Source organism: Zalophus californianus, chromosome 1 (genome assembly GCF_009762305.2).
Source record: "Zalophus californianus isolate mZalCal1 chromosome 1, mZalCal1.pri.v2, whole genome shotgun sequence".
NCBI lineage: Eukaryota > Metazoa > Chordata > Mammalia > Carnivora > Otariidae > Zalophus > Zalophus californianus.
Window position 1 is genome coordinate 145,331,605 of NC_045595.1, and position 19,668 is coordinate 145,351,272.

The 19,668-nt window shown below is 48.0% G+C and overlaps 2 protein-coding genes across 6 annotated transcripts in view; one reads left to right on the top strand and one right to left on the bottom strand.

The window, feature by feature from the left end:
• LOC118357256 lies at positions 1-18,468 on the bottom strand. The gene is made up of 4 exons (XM_035728871.1): positions 18,407-18,468; positions 17,642-18,304; positions 9,981-10,150; positions 1-326 (listed from the first exon to the last, which is right to left on the bottom strand). Exons 1-4 carry the CDS (start codon positions 18,466-18,468, stop codon positions 1-3), a joined length of 1,221 nt encoding a protein of 406 aa, XP_035584764.1.
• The window catches only part of PIGZ (phosphatidylinositol glycan anchor biosynthesis class Z), a 21,559-nt gene continuing 17,327 nt past the window's right edge, over positions 15,437-19,668 (top strand). For 2 of the 5 annotated variants that reach the window (XM_027587322.2, XM_035724241.1), the window contains exon 1: positions 18,292-18,497. The gene's annotated coding sequence lies outside the window, so the exon portion shown is untranslated. Of the gene's footprint in view, positions 16,458-18,291; positions 18,498-19,084; positions 19,136-19,668 lie in introns of those variants that run through there. The other 3 variants (XM_027587320.2, XM_035724244.1, XM_035724240.1) reach the window with 2 other exon arrangements.

Consider the following 19,668-nt stretch of genomic DNA (forward strand, 5'->3'; position numbering starts at 1 on the left):
TCACCACTTGTCAGAGCCCGCACTCGCCACTGATAACAGAAGTGCTGGCCCCGCTGAGGTTGGAGAAGGGTGGGGCTCTGAGCTTATCTCGAGGAGGTCGGAATTCTGCAGCAAAGCTTTTTCAGCCTGCTGGCTGCTCAGCTGAGCTCCGTTCAGGGCATGAAGTCCCTTCCTCCTCTTGCAGGGGGTACCAAGAGCCCAGAGCACCTTCTGCCTGCAGATGTGCTCGGCCATCAGCCCTCCTGGCTGAGGAGTCTCTGGCCCCACAGCGGAGAGTGGAGATGGCTCGGGAGGAGGAGGATCCAGGCTGATAGATGCCCCCGCTCCTAAGACCCAGGATCGGTTTGATTAGCTGATTTCTTTCAGCAAGACGCCAGCTCTGAATGAGTGTGTGTGCGAGCACCCATGCATACGTTATGGATATGCCGTCACAAATGTAAGCACCGACCCCTCTTGACAGCCCTTCTTCCTGCAACAGGACAGAGGAGCTGGGTCCTGCTCAGCAGAGGATGACAAGAAATATCCTCACCCAGGACCACAAGCTTTTGAAGCCCTCACTCTTCTTCCCATTTCCATTTCCATCAGAGGCTAAACAACATTTTATTAATTTTTTTCAAGATTTATTTATTTACTTGAGAGAGGTAGAGAGGGGGAAAGAGAATTTTCAGACTCCCCGATGAGTGCACAGCATGACATGGGGCTTGATCCCAGGACCCTGAGATCATGACCTGAGCCGAAATCAAGAGTCGGATGCCTAACCGGCTGAGCCACCCAGGTGCCCCTAAACCACCTTTTAAAAGCCAGGTTCCCTCGCTTCAGGCGAGGATTTCCTCCGAGACTGAGAAGGACCCCCAAGGGGTAGGGTGGAGGTGGCACTGATTGAAACGTATCTGCTTGGCACAGTCTCCTCTTAGTCACCTTTGTATTTTTTTATTGTGGTAAAATATACATGACATAAAAATTTGCCATTTCAACCATTTTTAAGTGCACAGTTCTGTGGCAATGATCACATTCACATTGCTCAGCAACCATCACGACCATCCGTGTCCAGAACTTTTCCATCTTCCCAACTGAAACTCTGTGCACATTACACACTACCTGTCCATTTCCCTCTCCCCCCAGCCCCTGGGAACCACCATTCAACTTCCTGCCTGTATGAGTTTGACTCCTCTCGTTACTGTCTATAGGTGGAATCATACAGTATTTGTCCTTTTGTGAGACTAGCTTAATTTCACTTAGCATGCAGTGTTTAAGTTTGCCCCCTTATGGTAGCGTATTGCAGAATTCCCTTCCACTTCATGGGTAAATAATATTGCACTGTATGTAGATACTACATTTTGCCTCTCCATTCAGCTGTCGGAGGGCCCTTGGGTTGTTTCCACCTTTTAGCCATTGGGAATAATGCTGCTGTGAACATGGGTGTACAAATATCTTTTCCAAGCCCCTGCTTTCAGTTCTTTGGAGTATATACCCAGAAGTGGGCTGACTGGATCCATATGGTAATTCTATGTTTAATTTTTTGAGAAACTGCCCTCCTGTTTCCACAGTGGCTGCACGGTTCCACACTGCCACCAGTAATGCACAATGGTTCTAATTTCTCCACATCTTCTCCAACACTTGTTATTTTTTTCTCTTTTCTTTTTTGGACTAGCCATCCCAATGGGTGTGAAGTGCTATCTCATTGTGGTTTGGATTTGCATCTCCCTGATAGGAATGTTGAGCCTCTTTTCCTGTGCTTACTGGCGACTTGTATAACTTCTTGGGAAAAAATGTCTATTCAAGTCCTTTGGCAGTTTTACGTTTTTTTAAAAAACTCCTTGAGGCTCTGCAAGTTGCATTTGGGACCATTTTTTCTCTGAGATTTCTTGCTGGACCTGCTCCCCTGCCATACATTGCTGTGGGAACAGGAGGTGAGGGGGAGAGGGAGCCGCAGGGAGAAACCTCACCCACCTGGGAAGCCGGCCTGGAGGATATCACGCTTACTGCTTAAGAAATCCAGAAGCTCACGCTGAGCTGGAGTCAGTTTCTGGATGGCTCCAGCTCAGCAGGTGTGGCTCCCCCAAGACAGAGAGATGCAATTTGAAGGGACTTTGCCTGGGCTGGGAGGGCAGCTGACCCAGTGCCTGGTGCCATGATGGGCAGTGCCCACCTCCGGAGCTACCGTCGGGCTCCAGTTACTTGTGATTTTCCGGGGCAAATTTCCAATCCAAAGGCCACATGACCACTAGAATCATTTACACACACACAAACCTTTCTGCTGATAGGCAAGATTTGCCATCAGGTGTGTGTCTGGAAAGGACAGGGCTGAGCTTATCATGGGCCTCAGCTCAGAGTTTAACATCATCAGCCCCCAAGGCCCTTCTTCTGTTTTACTTATTTATCATCTCCCTTTATCCTTTGGCCCAATTCCTGGGGGAACCCTCCCCAACCCCACCTTGGGTATTCGTTCTGATATGTTTGAGGGGTATCACTGCATCTTTGCAAGACAGGCATGTTTTTGTGTGCATGTGGCTTTAACTAACAAACCTTGTCCAGGACTAATAAATCTCATTCTCCTACTCACTTTATCTTTCATTTAACACTATGTTTTACAAACCAATCCATATCCATTGCGTGTTTCTAATTCGGAGGATTCCATCCTGCCTTTCACCTCTGGGAGATGGAAACCGGTGCCTCCATCTCTCAATACATCTTCACTCCTAAGATTATTAACTGAGTCAATCAAACCATCTATAGCTTTGCTTTGATACATCTCTTCCTGAGGAGGTGGCTTCATTAAAATCAAATACGAGGCACCTGCGTGCCTCAGTCGGTTAAGTGCCCAACTCTTGATTTCAGCTCAGGTCATGATCTCAGGGTGGTGGGATTGAGCCCCGTGTTTGGCTCCCCATTCAGAGAGGAGTCTGCTTGAGATTCTCTCCCTCTCCCTCTCTCTCTTCCCTGCCCCCATTTTATTTGTAATTATTGTTAAATAATTACATTAAATAAAATACTGCTATTTTAGGACTTATTTCTATCTTATTTTGTATATTCTATTTACCATACATTTTACTGTTGGTTTTTCCTCTCCTGCCTTCAATTTAACAGTCCAATTTTTTCCTGCTGATTTGAAAGTCTTTTTTTATAACCATGTAAAATACACATCTGTGAATGAAAGGGGCAAATCTTCCTTACAGAAGAATTTCAAATAATAGCTGTAGAAGGAATGAGTGAAATAGAATATCACCATTTGTATACTAGTGATAATTCCTGCAGGTAAGATCCACAAATAAATGCTCATGTTAGTGAGCCAAACTCTAAGGAGAAGCAGGATATTTGCAAAGACTCAAAGTATTTCTCCAAAATATTGTTAATTACTGCATCGGTTTTTAACATACATCCACAAATTCTTTGATACGCTTCCCTCTGGGGTAAGGAGTTTAATTCCTCTCCCCTTGTGGGTGGGCTGGACTCGGTGACTGGCTTCTCACGAATAGAAGTTGGAGATGGAGAAATAATATTACAGTGGAGAAGTCAGGCAGACACCATCTTAACCAAATAAACAAGATTAATGTTACTAGTAATAAATCATGGTTCTATCAGTGATATCATGATGGTTGATACCAATATGATGATGAGGAGAGCCCTGCCCCTCTGTGATATTCTTCACCCAAATCCAAAACTGAGGTCTAATCATGAGAAGACATCAGACAAACCCAAATTGAGAGATATTCTATGAAATACCTGACTAGCCTCGGTGGTTCAGTTGGTTAAGTGTCCACTCTTGGTTTCGGCTCAGGTCCTGATCTCAGGGTCATGAGATCGAGCCCAGCGTTCGGCTCTGCACTCAGCTGGGAGTCTGCTTGAAGTCTGCCCCTCCCCCCCAAATAAATAATAAATCTTTAAAGAAAAAAGAAATACTTGGCCAGTATTCTTCAAAAGTCAAGGTCATGAAAAACAAGGAAAAACTGAGATACAATCATAGCTGTAAGAATCTAAAGAGTCATGATGACTAAGTACATCACAGTATCCTGATGGGATCCTGGAACAAAAAGTGAGTGGAATCTGAATAAAGTCTGCAGTTCAGTTAATAGTGTTACACTGATGTTAATTCCTTCGTTTTGGTAACTATGCCCTGGTCATATAAGATGTTAGCATGAAGGGACACTGAGTACCTTTACTGTCTTTATGATTCTTCTGCGAATGTGAAGTTATTTCTAAATAAAAGCTTTAAAAAAATACAGCTATATATGAAAAGTTTAAAGCAATCACAGAGATGAGATAATAAAGCAGTCAGAGATGATCAGACATGAATAGATTTTTAAAAATTTTTTGAAATGAAAATCTAATTCTCATCATAAAATACCAATTAGGCACAAAGAAAGAATGGGGGACCTGGGAGTAAATAAACTAGCAAAAAGCAACAAGGAGACAAGGAGGGGGAAATATAAAGGAGGCCCTGAGTAAGAGACAGGAAGGTGGGAGTACAATGCTCTGATAAAGTCTATGTACATAACCAGAACCTCAAGAATGGAGAATAGTGAGAATGAAGGGGAAAAATGTATTTAAAGAGAGAATGGCCATGAGATTTTTAGAACTGGTAGAAAACATTGTATCAGAGGTCTGGGAAAGAAAACAGGATATACCTAGCAGGATTAAATAAAAATAAATCCATACACAGCCCAGGAAAACTGAAAACTGAAAACAAAAAGACAAGGATAAGATGGTAAAGACAGCCAGAAAGAGGGGCGCCTGGGTGGCTCAGTCGTTGGGTGTCTGCCTTCGGCTCGGGTCACGGTCCCGGGGTCCTGAGATCGAGCCCCGCATCGTCGGGCTCCCTGCTCGGCGGGAAGCCTGCTTCTCCCTCTCCCGCTCCCCCTGCTTGGGTTCCCTCTCTCGCTGTGTCTCTCTCTGTCAAATAAATAAATAAAATCTTAAAAAAAAAAAAAAAAATAGGGTGCCTGGGTGGCTCAGTTGGTTGGGCGACTGCCTTCAGCTCAGGTCATGATCCTGAGTCCCGGGATCGAGTCCCACATCGGGCTCCCTGCTCGGCGGGGAGTCTGCTTCTCCCTCTGACCCTATCCCCTCTGATGAGCTCTCTCTCTCTCATTCTCTCTCTCAAATAAATGAATAAAATCTTAAAAAAAAAAAAAAAGCAGCCAGAAAGAACAGGTCACCTGCAAAGAACAACTAGGCAGACAGCCAACTTCTCAACAGGAAAAGTCAGAAGCTAGTGAATACAATTTTGCAAATACGGGTGCAGAATAACTGTCAATGTAGAATTATGAACTCTGAGAGACTATCTTCCAAGTTGGAGGGCGGTAAAAATTGAGAGTTTACCATCAAGAGACCTGCACCGCAGGCGGAAATGATCTCAGAAGAGTAGTCTAAGACAGAAGATAAAGGAGGGAATGCTGAGTAAATGTATGGAAATAACGTATATAAACCAAAATTTGTCTTTACAAATAATAATATTGTTATGGAAATTACGGAATTGCACTCCTCAGAGATTGCCCTGGTTGACAAAACCACCACCAACATATGAAAATAACTCATCTCCTCCTCTCTCTCACCACCTATGGCCAGACTTTATGATTTTTCCTAAACAAACAGGTAAAAATGGTACTTCACTGAGTTCTGATTTACATTTCTCTTAGTATGAATCTGTTGGTATGTTTGTGATTCCTTCCTAGTTTTTGACTTTGCCTGTGACTATGGTGTCTTTTGCATAGTGAATTTCCTTCCTTGTGTGTAGCGCTGTTTCCTCCTTTTCTTTCGAAGCTTACAGGTGCTATGCCATATTTAGAAGTGCTTCCCCATGCCCAAAGTTATTTTTTCATTTTCCCATTGCTGCTCCACTATTTTGTGGTTTCATGTTTTAACATTTACATATTTGGCCCCGTCTCGGAATTATTTTGCTGTGAAGTAGAAGGTGTGGGTATAACTGAGCTTTTCAGATGACCACCCTGTTTGTTCGGCAAAACTTTATCATATCCTGAATTCCCTTGTATTTGAATCTATTCCTGTACTTTCTCTTCTGTTCCACTGATCTGTCTACTGCTGGCCCAGTATCACACTAGTTTAATTATTTTAGCTCGATAAGATAAGACACTCTAATCTCTAATAAAGTCTGGGGTCTTTACCTTTGTCCTGGATATTCTTAGTGGTTTGGTTATCAAAAAAGATCCTGTTGCTATTTTATGGGACTCGTTAAATTTATACAACCCAGAATAAATGGACTTTCTAAAAATGGGCTATGTCTTTCCTTTGTTCAGATCATCTTTTGTATCCCTCAGTAAAATTTTAAAATTTTAGTCATAAGTGTACTGCATAAATCTCATTAGGTTTATTCCCAGCTGTTTCATTTTGTGGTTGTTATTGTTTGTTTTTGTTATTGTTTTTGTTAGTATATGTAGATTATTTCCTTCCATTAGCTTTTTGTTGTTGTTGTTGTTTTTTTTTTTTAAGATTTTGTGTATTTATTGACAGAGAGAGACACAGCAAGAGAACACAAGCAGGGGGAGTGGGAGAGGGAGGAGCAGGCTTCCCGCGGAGGAGGGAGCCGGACGCGGGGCTCGATCCCAGGACCCTGGGATCATGACCTGAGCCGAAGGCAGACGCTTAACGACTGAGCCACCCAGGCACCACCTCTTCCATTAGTTTTTTAACTAGTTGTTGTTTGTAAATGTGCAATCTATGGTTTCTGAATATTAATTTTTTAAAAGATTTATTTATTTTTTTTATGATTTTATTTATTCACTTAGAGAAAGAGAGAGAGCGTCAAAGACAGAGAGGGAGGGAGAAGGCCAAGCTGACTCCACACTGAGCACAGAGCCCAACACGGGGTGGATCCCACCACCCTGAGATCATGCCCTGAGCCCAAACCAAGAGTTGGACGCTCAACCAACTGAGCTACCCACATGCCCCTAAAGATTTTATTTATTTATTTATTTTTATTTTTTTTAAAGATTTTATTTATTTGAGAGAGAGAATGAGATAGAGAGAGAGAGAGCATGAGAGGGGGAGGGTCAGAGGGAGAAGCAGACTCCCCGCTGAGCAGGGAGCCCGATGCTGGACTCAATTCCGGGACTCCAGGATCATGACCCGAGCCGAAGGCAGTCACTTAACCAACTGAGCCACCCAGGTGCCCCTAAAGATTTTATTTTTAAGTAACCCCTATACCCAACGTTGGGATCCAACTCAACCCCAAGATCAAGAGTTGCATGCTCTACCGACTAAGCCAGCCAGACACCCCACTGAATACTAATTTTAAATCAGACATCTTACTGAATCGTTTTGCTGTTTGTAATACTTTCTTTTTAATTCATAGATTTTTTTTTTTTGAGAGCAGTTTTAGGTTCGCAGGAAAATTGAATGGAATGTATAGAGTCCCCACAACCGCTCAGCTCCTCCCCTCCCCCACCACACCCAGCCTCCCTCACCATCAGAATGGTACATTTATTATACCTGATGGACCAACGTTGACATACTACCAACCAAGGTCCATAGTTTACATTAGGGGTCACTCTGTGTGTTGTATATTCTCTGGGTGTTGACAGATATATAATGACATATATCTATTTTATAATATCATACAGAATAGTTTCCCTGCCCTAAAAATCCTGTATATACCTGTTCATCCCTCCCTCCCTCCCCATGACCCCCTGGGAACCACTGATCTTTTTACTATTTCTATAGTTTTGCCTTTTTGAGAATGCTATACATTCGCCTATTCAGATTGGCTTCTTTCACTTAGCGATATGCACCTAAGCTGCTTCTGTCTCTTCATGGCTTGAGAGCTCATTTCTTTTTACTCTGAATAATATTCCATTGTCTGGATGTGCCACAGTTTGCTTATCTGTCTACCTAGTGAGGGACATCTTGGCTGTTTCTAAGTGTTGGCAACTACAAATAAAGCTGCTATAAAACATCCACTTGCAGGTTTTTGTGTGGCATTTCAACTCATGTGGGTAAATACCAAGAAGCACAATTGCTGGATCGTATGGTATGACTTTGTTTAGTTTTGTACGGAACCACCAACTGTCCTCCAAAGTGGCTGTTACATTTTTGCATTCCCACCAGCAACGAATGAGATTTCCTGCTGCTTTATGTCCTCCCCCAGCATTTGGTGTTTAATACGTTTTCGAGTCAGATCTTTTGGGTTTTTCCAGGTATAAAATTATGCCATCTGCAGATAATAATGGTTCCACCTCCTCTCCAATTTCTGTGCCTCTATGTTCTACTCTTATCAAATCACATTGGTTATTACATCCACAAAAATGTTAATAATAGCTGTAAAAAGGGACTATCTCTCTTGTTCCTGACTTCGAGTTGGGGAGAGCTTCTGGTGTGTCCCATTAGGCGCAAGGCTGCCTTTGATACCAAAATAAATATTGTTATCATGTTAATGAAGTATACACCTATTCCTACTGTATGAAGAGTGTTCACAAGATTAAACTGTTGAATTTGTCAGCATTTATGGTGGTTATCATATGATTTTTCTCTTTTGATCTATTAATATGGAAAATTATAGTGACAGATTTCCTAATATTAAACCATTTTTATATTTCTGGAAGATAGCCACTTTTTAAGAAATCCACTTGAATTCTTCACCACAAAAAAACTTTCTCATCCCAACCCTTGTCTCTGAAAAACTGTTAAATGCACAAATGTGGAAAAGCTACTCATCAAGTGCTCCTATTCCTTCAACAGATCCAAGTTCATCTATAGAAAAACCCAGAAAAACCTGGGGTCCCTTTGGCTGGAGAGCCACAGACAGAGGGCCCAAAGGACTTCCGCCCCACATACAAATATGGAGCCTTGCTTAGCTTTAGGTCAGACAAGATGTGCTCTTTTGCCTGAGGGCCTGTCCCCTGGCCTAGGAGTACTGGGCCAGGAGCCTCACCCAGCCTTCAGGTGAGCCACTCCCCACTTCTTAGGGTCACCAGTCAATTCTGTTAATGATCTGAGATCTTTGTTTCTCAACTTCTTTCACAATCCTGGGGGTACAAGGCCAGCATCCCTCATGAGAGAGAAAGGTAACAGGATGCAAGGAACAGAGGTCAGGGTTACCTGGACATGGTGTTGTAGAATGGGGAACCTCTGCTTCTGCAAATCAGATCCTGTGATCACCAGCCTACCGCTTTCTCTGTGTGTCTGGTTCTGTCCTTAACTCTGATGCTATCTTTCTGGCTCTCTCTTTCCAGTTTGGATGAGTCCTTGACCCCCGAAGTGTCTAGCAGCAATTCCTGGCTGATGGCAAGTGGAGGTTCTCGACAGGCTCAAACAGGGACACAGCCCAGTCTTCCTAAAAGCTTCAGTGGGCGAGTCCCTGAAAAGGGTCGGGGTTTAGCTGACACAAGACCAAAATGAGGGACATCCGGGGTGGCTCAGTCGGGTAAGCGTCTGTCTTCGGCTCAGACCATGATCCCAGGCTCCTGGGATGAGTCCTGCCTCCAAGCGCCCTGCTCAGTGGAGAGTCGGCTTCTCCCTCTACCCCTACCCCCTGCTCATGATCTCTCTCTTACACACTCTCGCTCTCAAATAAATAAAATCTTAAAAAAAAAAAAAAAAAGCCAAAACGAAAACAGCCCAGGGCAAGCCGCACCGCAAGCTTAAGGCAGACCTAGATGAAACTGCTGATAATCCGTTGGTTTTGACAATACCAGAAAACTGCTGTGGTTCAAATACAAAAGCTGCCTTTGAGAAGGAAACAGTCACAGAATCAAATCTGTGGTGCCACCCAGTGGTCAGAGCAAATACAGAACTTGTTTCCCGGAGGATGTGGTTAACAACAGGGTAACTAACGTTCCTGGAGCTCGCACTACATGCTGGGATTAGGAGCTTTGCACAAGTGATTATTTCATTCTACTAGGATTTTGATGTGCCACAAAGAGCTCTTCTGAGGTAGGTGATAGGTACTCATCCCGATTTTAGAGGTAAAATGAGGCCCAGGGGACTTAAGTGAGGAATGCAAGATCGCACAGCTGAGGGCGGCTCACCCAGGTTTGAGCTGAGTCTTGACTCAGAGTCACGCTCTTCACATCCAGCGGTTCCCCTTCCCGTTTCAGACGGAAGATGAGGCTCCTGCGCTGCGGATCCAAATCCTCCGAGGCCCCGGCTCAGGCTGTTCCAGGTACACACGCGTAATGTCTGAGCACTTTGCATCACACTGGAACAGGAGATGTTAGTGGAACCAAAATAGGCCATTAAATTAGTAGTTTTTTAAAAGCTGTATTAAAAATAGTTAATTAAGGGGCACCTGGGTGGCTCAGTCGTTAAGTGTCTGCCTTCGGCTCAGGTCATGATCCCAGGGTCCTGGGATCTAGCCCCGCGTCGGGCTCCCTGCTCAGCGGGAAGCCTGCTTCTCCCTCTCCCACTCCCCCCGTTTGTGTTCCCTCTCTCACTGGGTCTCTCTCTGTCAAATAAATAAATAAAATATTGTAAAAATAAAAAAATAAATTAAAAAATAAAAATAGTTCATTAAGGGGCGCCTGGGTGGCTCAGTCGGTTGAGCATCCCACTCTTGATTTCGGCTCAGGTCATGAGGCCGGGGTCCTGGTTGGGGAATCTGCTTCTCTCACTCCTTCTGCCCCTCCCCACCGGTCATGTGCTCTCTCTCTCTTTCAAATAAATAAATATAATCTTAAAAAAAAAAAACTTAAAAAAGAAAACTGTATGCTTAAAAAGAACATTGATCAAGTAATTGTCAGCTTAGTGAAGTTTGCTCTGGAAAATTTTCTGTCCAACATTAACCAATATTTGTGTAATCTGGATTTAATATGTTGATTCAGATCTTCCTTGGGGGTAAAAATGTCCCCTGAATCAAATGGTATGTCCAAACGACAAGGTCCAAACATTCCTTCCCCTGATGGCGTGGCTGCTTCCTCGCATCCTGGGAGACGCGTGGGGACAGGGGAATGAGCTGTTTTGTTAGGCGGCTGAGGACAGCACAGAGCAGGCAGGATGTCCGCCATCACTGAAGGCTCGCGCGCTGGGTGCAAGAGTCAGCGGGGCGCTGGGATGGCCAGAGAGAGGGACCATCAGCCTGCTCCGGGGCACACGGCTCACTGGCGGCGGCGGCGGCGCCAGCTCCAGCCCCAGGCACCGACTCCGGCCCCTTGACGACCTGAGAAGCACTGCTGCACAGCGGACCAGCCACTTGTGAGTTGGGAAAAGCACAGGAGGACCTGAGCCAAGACCTCAGCTATTCCTGAGCCCGCACAACCTGAGAATTTTGGTCCCACCCCATGGGGGCCAAGAACAGGGGGATGGCTTCAGCACAGGCACCGCACCTACCTTCCAGTTTCCCACAGAATCTAGTCCCTGATTCAAGATGGCGGCGAGGAGGAGGGAGATGAAAGAGGAGGGGGACAAAGGAAGAGGCAGGGGACTGGAGGACGGGAAGGTGGGAGGCTGAGCCCTGACCCAGAGAAGAGAAGGCTTCAGGCTCACTCCATTTCATCTTCAGGCTTAGGAAAGGCTCTCATACCAGGCTGCTGTTTCTCATGTCAACTTTGGGTGTCTATCTGAACTTTGTGAACTGTGCATGTATATTACTTTGATTAAAAATGTACATTAAAGGGCGCCTGGGTGACTCAGTTGGTTAAGTGACTGCCTTCCGCTCAGGTCATGATCCCAGGGTCCTGGGGTTGAGTCCGGCATTGGGCTCCCCCTGCTCAGCCGGGAGTCTGCTTCTTCTGCCACTCCCCCTGCTGGTGCTCTCTCTCTATGTCAAATAAATAAATAAAATCTTTTTTAAAAAACGTACATTAAAGCAGGAAGGACGTCAGTGAGACACAAAGAAACCGAAGGATGACAAAGCATTACCCTGGCAGCTAGAGAGCCAAAGATCCCAGGGACATACAGTACCTTCCAGCTGGGCAGCCAGGGGGGGACATGAGCCGGTGTCTCGCCTTGTCCTGACAGTATTCCTATGGATCCACCACTGTCTTCCAGTGGTTCTTAAGTCTTTGTAGGGTCCCGGACCCTTTGGGGGTTTTTCGGTTTTGTTTTGGTTTTGGTTTTTGGTTTTTTTTTTTTAAACATTTACCAAGACATAATTTACATAACATGGAGTTCATCCATTTAAAGTATACGATGTAATAGTTTTTAGTATATTTAGAGCCCTTCCCCCCTCACCCACTGACCCACAATGGACTGTGACAATGAGAGAGAAATAAACCTTTATTATGGTAAGGCACTGAGATTTGGGGTTATTTGATACAGCATTTAGCCTGCCCTGACTGATTTGGTGCCCCCCCTTTGGAGAAACTGCATTTACCTCCTGGATCTCAGATTCCTCATCTGAAAATGAGGGGTTCAAAATAGGGGCTCTCTTGGTTGCGTTTCAGCTGTAACACTCCATTTATAAATTGTGTGGTTATTATTTCCAAGTGGTTTAAAACTCTGCAAGGCTAACTGTAGAATTTCTCAACTATAATAAGGAGTAAATTCTCCATTTACAGATGTGTTGTGCTCCAAAAGACCAGGCCCCAGACCCTTTTGAAATTAGAAACCATTATGCGCCCCAGGAAAAACAATACAGATATATGCATACACACAAAACTCTCCATATAATTTCCTGGGTATAGAGACCCCAAGTTAGAAACCACTGTTCCACATGCTGATGGCCAACCAGACTGTTTTTCCAATCCAGAATCTTTTTTTCTGAGCTTCAAAAGTTCAACTGCATTCCTCAAACCTTCCTGGAAATCTCCCAAGTGCCAGGTAGCCAAAACCAAACTTAAAATCTTCCCCCTAAATCTGCTCACCTCCCATATTCCCTATCTAGGGACTGGAACTTTCATTCACCAGTTGCCTACGTCTCCGAGACCTGCCATCACCCTGGACCAGTGGTCCTCAATGGTGGCTGGGAAATTGGATATCCATGTGGGGGGTAAAAAATGAACCCTTGATCCTTACCTCCCATTGTACTATGAAAAATAAAAATTAATTTCAATGTATCAAAGACCTAAACAAAAAGCTAAAACTGTACAATTCTAGGAGAATATATTTGTGACCTCACCTTAAGGTAGGCAAAGACTTCTTAGGCACAAAACATAAACCACCAAGAAAAATTTTCTATAAATTGGACACTGTCATAATTAGAAACTGGCTTTTTACCTTTAAGAAAATGCAGAAATAAACTACAATGGACTTTCAAGCATTGCTGGTGGTAATATTAAAATAGTATAACTGGGGCTCCTGGGTGGCCTCAGTTATTTAAGCGCCCGAATCTTGATTTCGGCTCAAGTCATGATCTCAGGGTCGTGAGGAAGGAGACGGCTCTGGGTTGAGGTCCCTGCTGGGCATGAAGCCTGCTTGGGATTCTCTCTCTTCCTCTCCCTCTCCCCCCTACCTTCCCCCACAGCCCTGCCAGCTTCAAACGCGCTCTCTCTCTAAAAAATTAATTAGTTAATTTAACTAATTAATTAAAATGAAATAGTATAAACCACTTTGAAAAACAGTTTTGACAGTGTAGAGAGCAAGATGGGGTCACTTGTGTCAAGCAGAAGCCTGGGTCAAGCCATGACATAAGCAGTTAAGGGTATTGCAGCTAGGATATATCGCTGAGACCAGCGTCAGCTGACACCCCAGGACTGATAATGAGCAGAACCAGAGGACATCTGCAGGAGCCCAAACACATTAATTCCCTTTAAAAGGGGGAGGATTTTTGCAGCAAACTGTCAGACTCTTCAGACCTGACCCCTTTATGTCTGACCAGTTAAAAAAGGCAGCTCCCGCCCACTCCTCTGCCCATTGTTCTCCGGAGGGAACTGAGATCCTTCCTGCTTGAACATAAGAAGCAGTGAGTGCCCAGAGCTGACCTGCACCAGCCCAAGGCCTTATCTCAACCGCACACCTACAGACGGACTTCGAGTCTGGTTTGTTTACTTTCCTACACCCTTCTGTTATCTTGTTTGCTGTGTGGCTTGTCCTGTGTTCTGCTCTGTGTGCTGTGTAAGAAGCCAAGTTAATCACATGTGTGAAATGTCATTGAGTTTGGAATCCTGAACCTGCCTTTATAATTACGTTAACCTTGCTTTATGATTGAATAAAGCTGACACTGTGGAAAGACTCAACCTCGTGTGTACGCCTTATAGTGTGCTCATGACACACAGCTTCCTCAAACGTTAAAAACGCCATACAACCAAGCCATCCCATCCACTTGTAGGTATTTTACCCAAGACAAATGGAAACATAGATCCACACAAGGACTTTTTTTTTTTAAAGATTTATTTATATCAGAGAGAGAGCACTCAGGAGCAGGGGGGGGCAAAGGAAGAGAAGCAGACTCCCCGCTGATTGCCAACGCCCCCCAACATGGGGCTTGATATTGAACCCTGAGGTCATGACCCTGAGATCATGACCTGAGCCGAAATCAAGAGTTGGACACCCAACTGACTGTGCCACCAAAGGGCCCCCACACAAAGACTTTTATAGGAATTTTTTTAAAAGATTTTATTTATTTATTTGACAGAGAGGGACACAGAGAGAGAAGGAACACAAGCAGAGGGAGTGGGAGAGGGAGAAGCAGGCCTCCCGTGGAGAAGGGAGCCCGACGCGGGCTCGATCCCAGGACCTTGGGATCACGACCCGAGCCGAAGCAGACGCCCAACGACTGAGCTACCCAGGCGCCCCTATAGGAATTTTTAAGGCATTTTATTCACTAAATCTCAAAACCAGAAACAGCCCAGATGTCCAACAACAACCCAAATGTCCTTCGGGGTCCTCAGAGGATACCTTGCTACCAGGCCAGCTGGGCCTCCCTAATCCACCCACCCATGTCCCAAATGGATAAACAGTTTGTGTCAATGCACACAATCCAGTACTACTCACTCAGGAAAGGAGGGAACCTACTGATACACACAACCACGTGGATGCCTCTCAGAAGCAGTGTGCTAAGTGAAAAGAAGCCAGGCACAAACAACCACATCCTGTATGGTCCTATTTATATGAAATGCCAGGGAAAAGGAAAGTATAGTGATAGGAATTAGATGAGTGGCTGTCTGAGGCCAGGGAAGAGCGAGTAAAGGATTGACTGCAAAGGGGCAGAAGGGAACTTTCTGGGGTAATGGAAACGTGCTACATCTTGAACTGGAACAGTGGTTAGCCTGGTGTTTTCATCGGCCAAAAATTATAGAACTGTATACAGTATGTAAAATTTCTGGTATTTACTGTATGTAAAGAATATCTCAATAAAGTAGGGTTTTTGTTTTGTTTTGTTTTTTAATGAGAGAGCTGCTGGGAAGCATGGAGAACACAGGTGAAGGGATGCTGCTAAAGACCTTCCCGAAAGCATTTGATTTGGAAAAGAAGGAGGGAGGCTCTCTTCTATGCCTGTTTAGCCTCCACCGGGCGGTTTAGTGAAACATTCCCCCCGCTAGGGGGCAGTGTCGTAGTCAGCCAGCCACCACCCCGCGTCCCCAGCCCCCCACCCCCCGGCGCCCGCAGGGGCCCGGAGGCCGCAAGACCCCCAAGACGCGCCGAGCTCCGCCCCGTAGCCCGCGGGGGGGGGCTCTCTCCCCCGCGGGGGCCGGGAGAGGTGCTGCCCGCGCCGCGTCCTGCGCGGCACCACCCCACGCCCTCCGCCCAGCCCCCCTGAGGCCGGCTCGCAGTCTCGCACCCGCGCCCGCCCCCACACGCTCTGCTCCGCCACCTCCGAGGGCCTGGCGTCCGAGAGGGGAGCCCGGGCCCCAGGGCACACGATGACCGCCCCCTCCAGCCCTGGCTGTCGGGCAACGTGGGGCCAGCCCTCTGGCCCCGACTGGCGGAACGCAGGAGGGGATAGCGGCGCCCGCCGCGGGACTGCTTCCAGCTGGCGGCTGCTGGGACCGAGCTGCGTCCCGGGTGAAACCGACCCTGCCAGTCTGGCGCCGCTTCTGCGACAAGGCCCGCAGAAAGACGCCGCGGCGCCTCTCCTCCCGGACCTTCTTCCTCTCCAAGCAGGTCATCATAGCCTTAGCAAATCCCCGCCCCAACTCAGAAATTGTCATTTTTAAGGACAAAAGAAGTGTGGCCTAGAGATGTTTTGTTTCACTGTCCCTCGTGCTAAAAAGGGGGCTCCCCAGGCGTGGTGCGCCAAGTAGCGGGCTGCTAGGGGAATGAGCTGGAATGCGGGGAGGGGAGGGCGCAATCACTGCCCGGCGTGCCAAGGCCCCGGAGACACGCGGACCCTCCGTAATCACCCTCCCCCTGTGGCCACAGCCCACCCCGGGACCTCAGGGGACGCACTTGGGCAGCCCCGCCCGCCGGCGCACTTGTCTCCAGCCCTCTCCGCCCCTCCTGGCGCACTGCGTAGTGCGCCTAGTTCCCCGGGCCGGGCAGAGCGGCGGCTGCATTGAGGACACACCGCACACCTCCCGCCCTCTGGTCGGGTCGGCTCCGGGCCCACCCCCAGTGCAGGCCCTCGGGGTGGTGGGGGGCGGGGCCGGACGCCGCCAGCGCCGCAGGTGCAGCCCAGAGGCCGCGCGCCGGTGAGTCGGCCCGAGCAGCTCCAGAGAGTTGATGGGGGTCAGGGAGGTAGGAGGGCAAGGCAGGGAGGACGGGCAGTTGCTTCCCTTCCTACTTTTGCTAGCTGCCAAGAGGCCAGCAGATGCTGGAGACTGGGGAGGCAGGCAGGGGGGCCCACATTATCGCGGGCACTGTCCCCCAGACCCGGGTCTGCGGGCTCTGAGCACTGACCTGCCCCAACCTAGGAGACACAGGAAGCTTGTGGTGACGCTTTCTCGGGAAAGGGAGGCGAGGCTGTGAGTATACTTTAGAGCGCTAGCTTTGGACCCAGACCGAGGCCTAGGCTTGAATCCATTCCTGGTACCAGCTCGTGTTCTTGCGTGGTTCTGCAACTTTACTGAGCCTCACTTTCCTCATCTATAAAATGGGAATATCATGCTACCTTCAGGGTCCCTGTGAGGACGACCCAAAAGACGCTTCAAAGTGCTGAGCACTAAGTCTGTGAAGCACAGATAGATCTGTTAATTCAGCGGAGAAGAATCTCCACTTCCGGCCTTGCCGGGTGCACTTCAGGTCATGCCTGCCCTTTCACAGACTGGGAAGATGGGCTCCTTGCCCAGGAATCTCATGGGGGCAGGGACAAGGGCAAAAGCTTGTCGTCCAGGATGCTGCAGGCAACCCTGCGGGCGAGCACCTACTGCTCTGGTTGGTGGCAGTCTGGACCTTTGCGGGGGAGAGGATGATGAACATACAGTATGGCAGAGATGGTTGTAGTTTTCCTTAAGGAGGACATACCTCACCGTCACTTCTGAACGTCATTCTTCACCCTCAGACACTTTCGACTCATAAAACTGGGAGTCATTGTCAGAATTAACACCCAGAAACTTCCCACTATAGAGCAGAGTTCCCATTTTGCAGATGGGAGCCCCGTGTCACAGATAGTTAATAGATACATGCCAGTTAGTGGAGGTACCTTACTGTCTTCCACTCTCCCTTAGGTGTGTTCAGTGCTGTATGTTGCATTCTCTGTTAATGAAAGGATAAACATGGGCACGTTTGGCCAACCTGGGGAAGGGGGAAGCCAGAGTCAGGCCTTCCTGTGCTTCCAGGGTGGGGCGCCCTGCAGGGCTTACTGTGGCCATCAGGGTCGATATGAGGATGAAATCGACGCCAAACAGGCAAAAGGACTCAGGAGAGCCACACTTACCCTCTACCCCTGGGATGGACTTCAGAGTTGGGCACAAGATCTTGGCCTTGACGGACATGGTCCTTGTGCGTCTTATGTGAAGATGCTTTTGGCTGTTGCGCCGGGGCCGCCGCCTCTGACAGTCCCGACCCTGCTGTCTTTAAAACCTGTTCCAAATGCTGGATCCCCAGAAGCGGCCGAACCGTGGGATCACCACTGCCCCCCGGAAAGCAGTGCCCCAGAGCTTTGTCAGGGAGTTTAAGTTTGAAGGTAGGAACATTCCTTGGAAGAAGCCACCACACAATGGCTGCCGTTGTGGGCCACGCTGGCTCACAGCTGTGTCCCCAGGGCCAACTCTGGGCTGCGCCCGGGGGGAGGGGCACCGAGAGCAGTCCCCGCCCTTGACTCAGCGAGAAAGACAAGTGTCTCCGCACACCCGCGGCTCGCTGCAGCCGCGCGGCCTCCCTTCCCGTCCTCTCGCCGCACTGAAGCGATCTCTTCCCCAGCTTTCCCCCCGCGCCCAGCGCAGTGGTTTCCGCTTCGCAGTACCCCTGCCACCGAGATGGTCTCTCCCTGCTGCCTGCCTCCACACAACCCCCGCACACGCGCTGGGGATGCCCCTGTCTGTGGCTATCAGCGCCCGCTCCCCGGCCCCACAAAGATCCGTGACTCTGGGCGCTGTCCCTTTATTCTAGAACCTGCCTCTCCACTGCCCTCCTGGAGACAGTCACCCCGCCCCCCCATCTTCCCCAACCCTCCCTCCATCCCGGGGCTGGAGAAGGCCACCCAGCCGTGGCCGCAGGACTGGATCTCCACGCAGGTAGCTTAGCGTGCTCTTGTGCAGGCATGAGCAGCCTCGTATCCTGATTGGGTTAAGGTGAGTAGTTGCCACACCCCGTCTTGTTGGCTCCGCCCCCTAGAACCCCGGGACGGAGGGACCAGTCCAGCAGGCCTCGCCTCCGCCTGGGAAGCCGCAGGGCTGCAGCGCTTGGCTCTTTCTGGAGAACTTCCCGCACTTAAGTTCAGTGCCCTGTTATATTGTCACCTCCTCTGGGGACCTCCGACTCTGTCCTTGACCCTGGCCCCACCGGAGGCCCATCAGGTGGATTCGAGGGGCTGAGATAGATTCGAACGGATCCCATACCTGGGGGAAGCTCAACCAGACGAGGCTGAGAAGCAATCAGATGGCGCCAGGGGTCCGTGTCCCGCGCAGCACAGGGTTCTGTGGAAATGAGATTGGGGAGGGCGTCTAGGGGATCTCGGCAGTTGAAGCAAAATGAATGAATGAAAGAAACTACTGTTATGTTTGTTTTTTCTTTAAGATTTTATTTGTCAGAGAGAGCACAATCAGGGGGAACCGCAGGCAGAGGGAGAAGACTCCCCGCTGAGCAAGGAGCTGGATGCGATACTCGATTCCAGGACCCTAGGATCGTGACCTGAGCGGAAGGCAGACACTTGACTGAGCACCCAGGCATCCCTGTTTGTTTTTTCATGTTGTCTTCACAGAGCTCTGAGGTGGGTACTATTGACTTCAGTTTACAGATTGAGTGGCCCTTCTCGCCATGAGCAAGTGACAGCAAGGATTTGAAACTGGGCCTACCACGCCAAGAGGGTTTTAACCTTTATATTATAAGCCACATCCAGCAAAGGAAGCAATGTGAGCAAAGACGCTGGGGTGGAGAAGGCAGGACAGAAGAGGCGACTACAGAAAGACGTCATGTTTCTGGAGCGCCAAGTTCTGCATGCACAGCTGGTGAGAGTGGGGCCAGTGGGGACTGCGGGACTTGTAAGCCTTGTAAGCCAACTGTTAGCAGTTGGTTAAGCATGCCACTCTTGATTGTGGGATCGTGAGTTCAGTGAGTTCGAGCCCTACTTTGGATTATAGAGATTACAAAGAAAGAAAGAAAGAAAGAGAGAGAGAGAGAGAGCGAGGGAAGGGGGAGGGGAGGGGAAGGAAGGAAGGGGAGAGAGGGAAAGAGAAAGAAGAAAAAAGGAAGGAAGGAAGAAAAAAGAAAGAAGGAAAGGAAGAAAGAAAGAAAAAGAAAGAA

Excerpts from the sequence above, each read along its gene's own strand:
- LOC118357256 (XM_035728871.1), bottom strand. The coding sequence starts at position 18,468 with ATGCCTGCACAAGAGCACGCTAAGCTACCTGCGTGGAGATCCAGTCCT. Across the intron at positions 18,305-18,406 it reads AGTCCTGCGGCCACGGCTGG|GGACAGCGCCCAGAGTCACG; the intron begins GTGGCCTTCTCC and ends TCTAGAATAAAG. Across the intron at positions 10,151-17,641 it reads GTCCATCCCAGGGGTAGAGG|TGTGATGCAAAGTGCTCAGA; the intron begins GTAAGTGTGGCT and ends CTCCTGTTCCAG.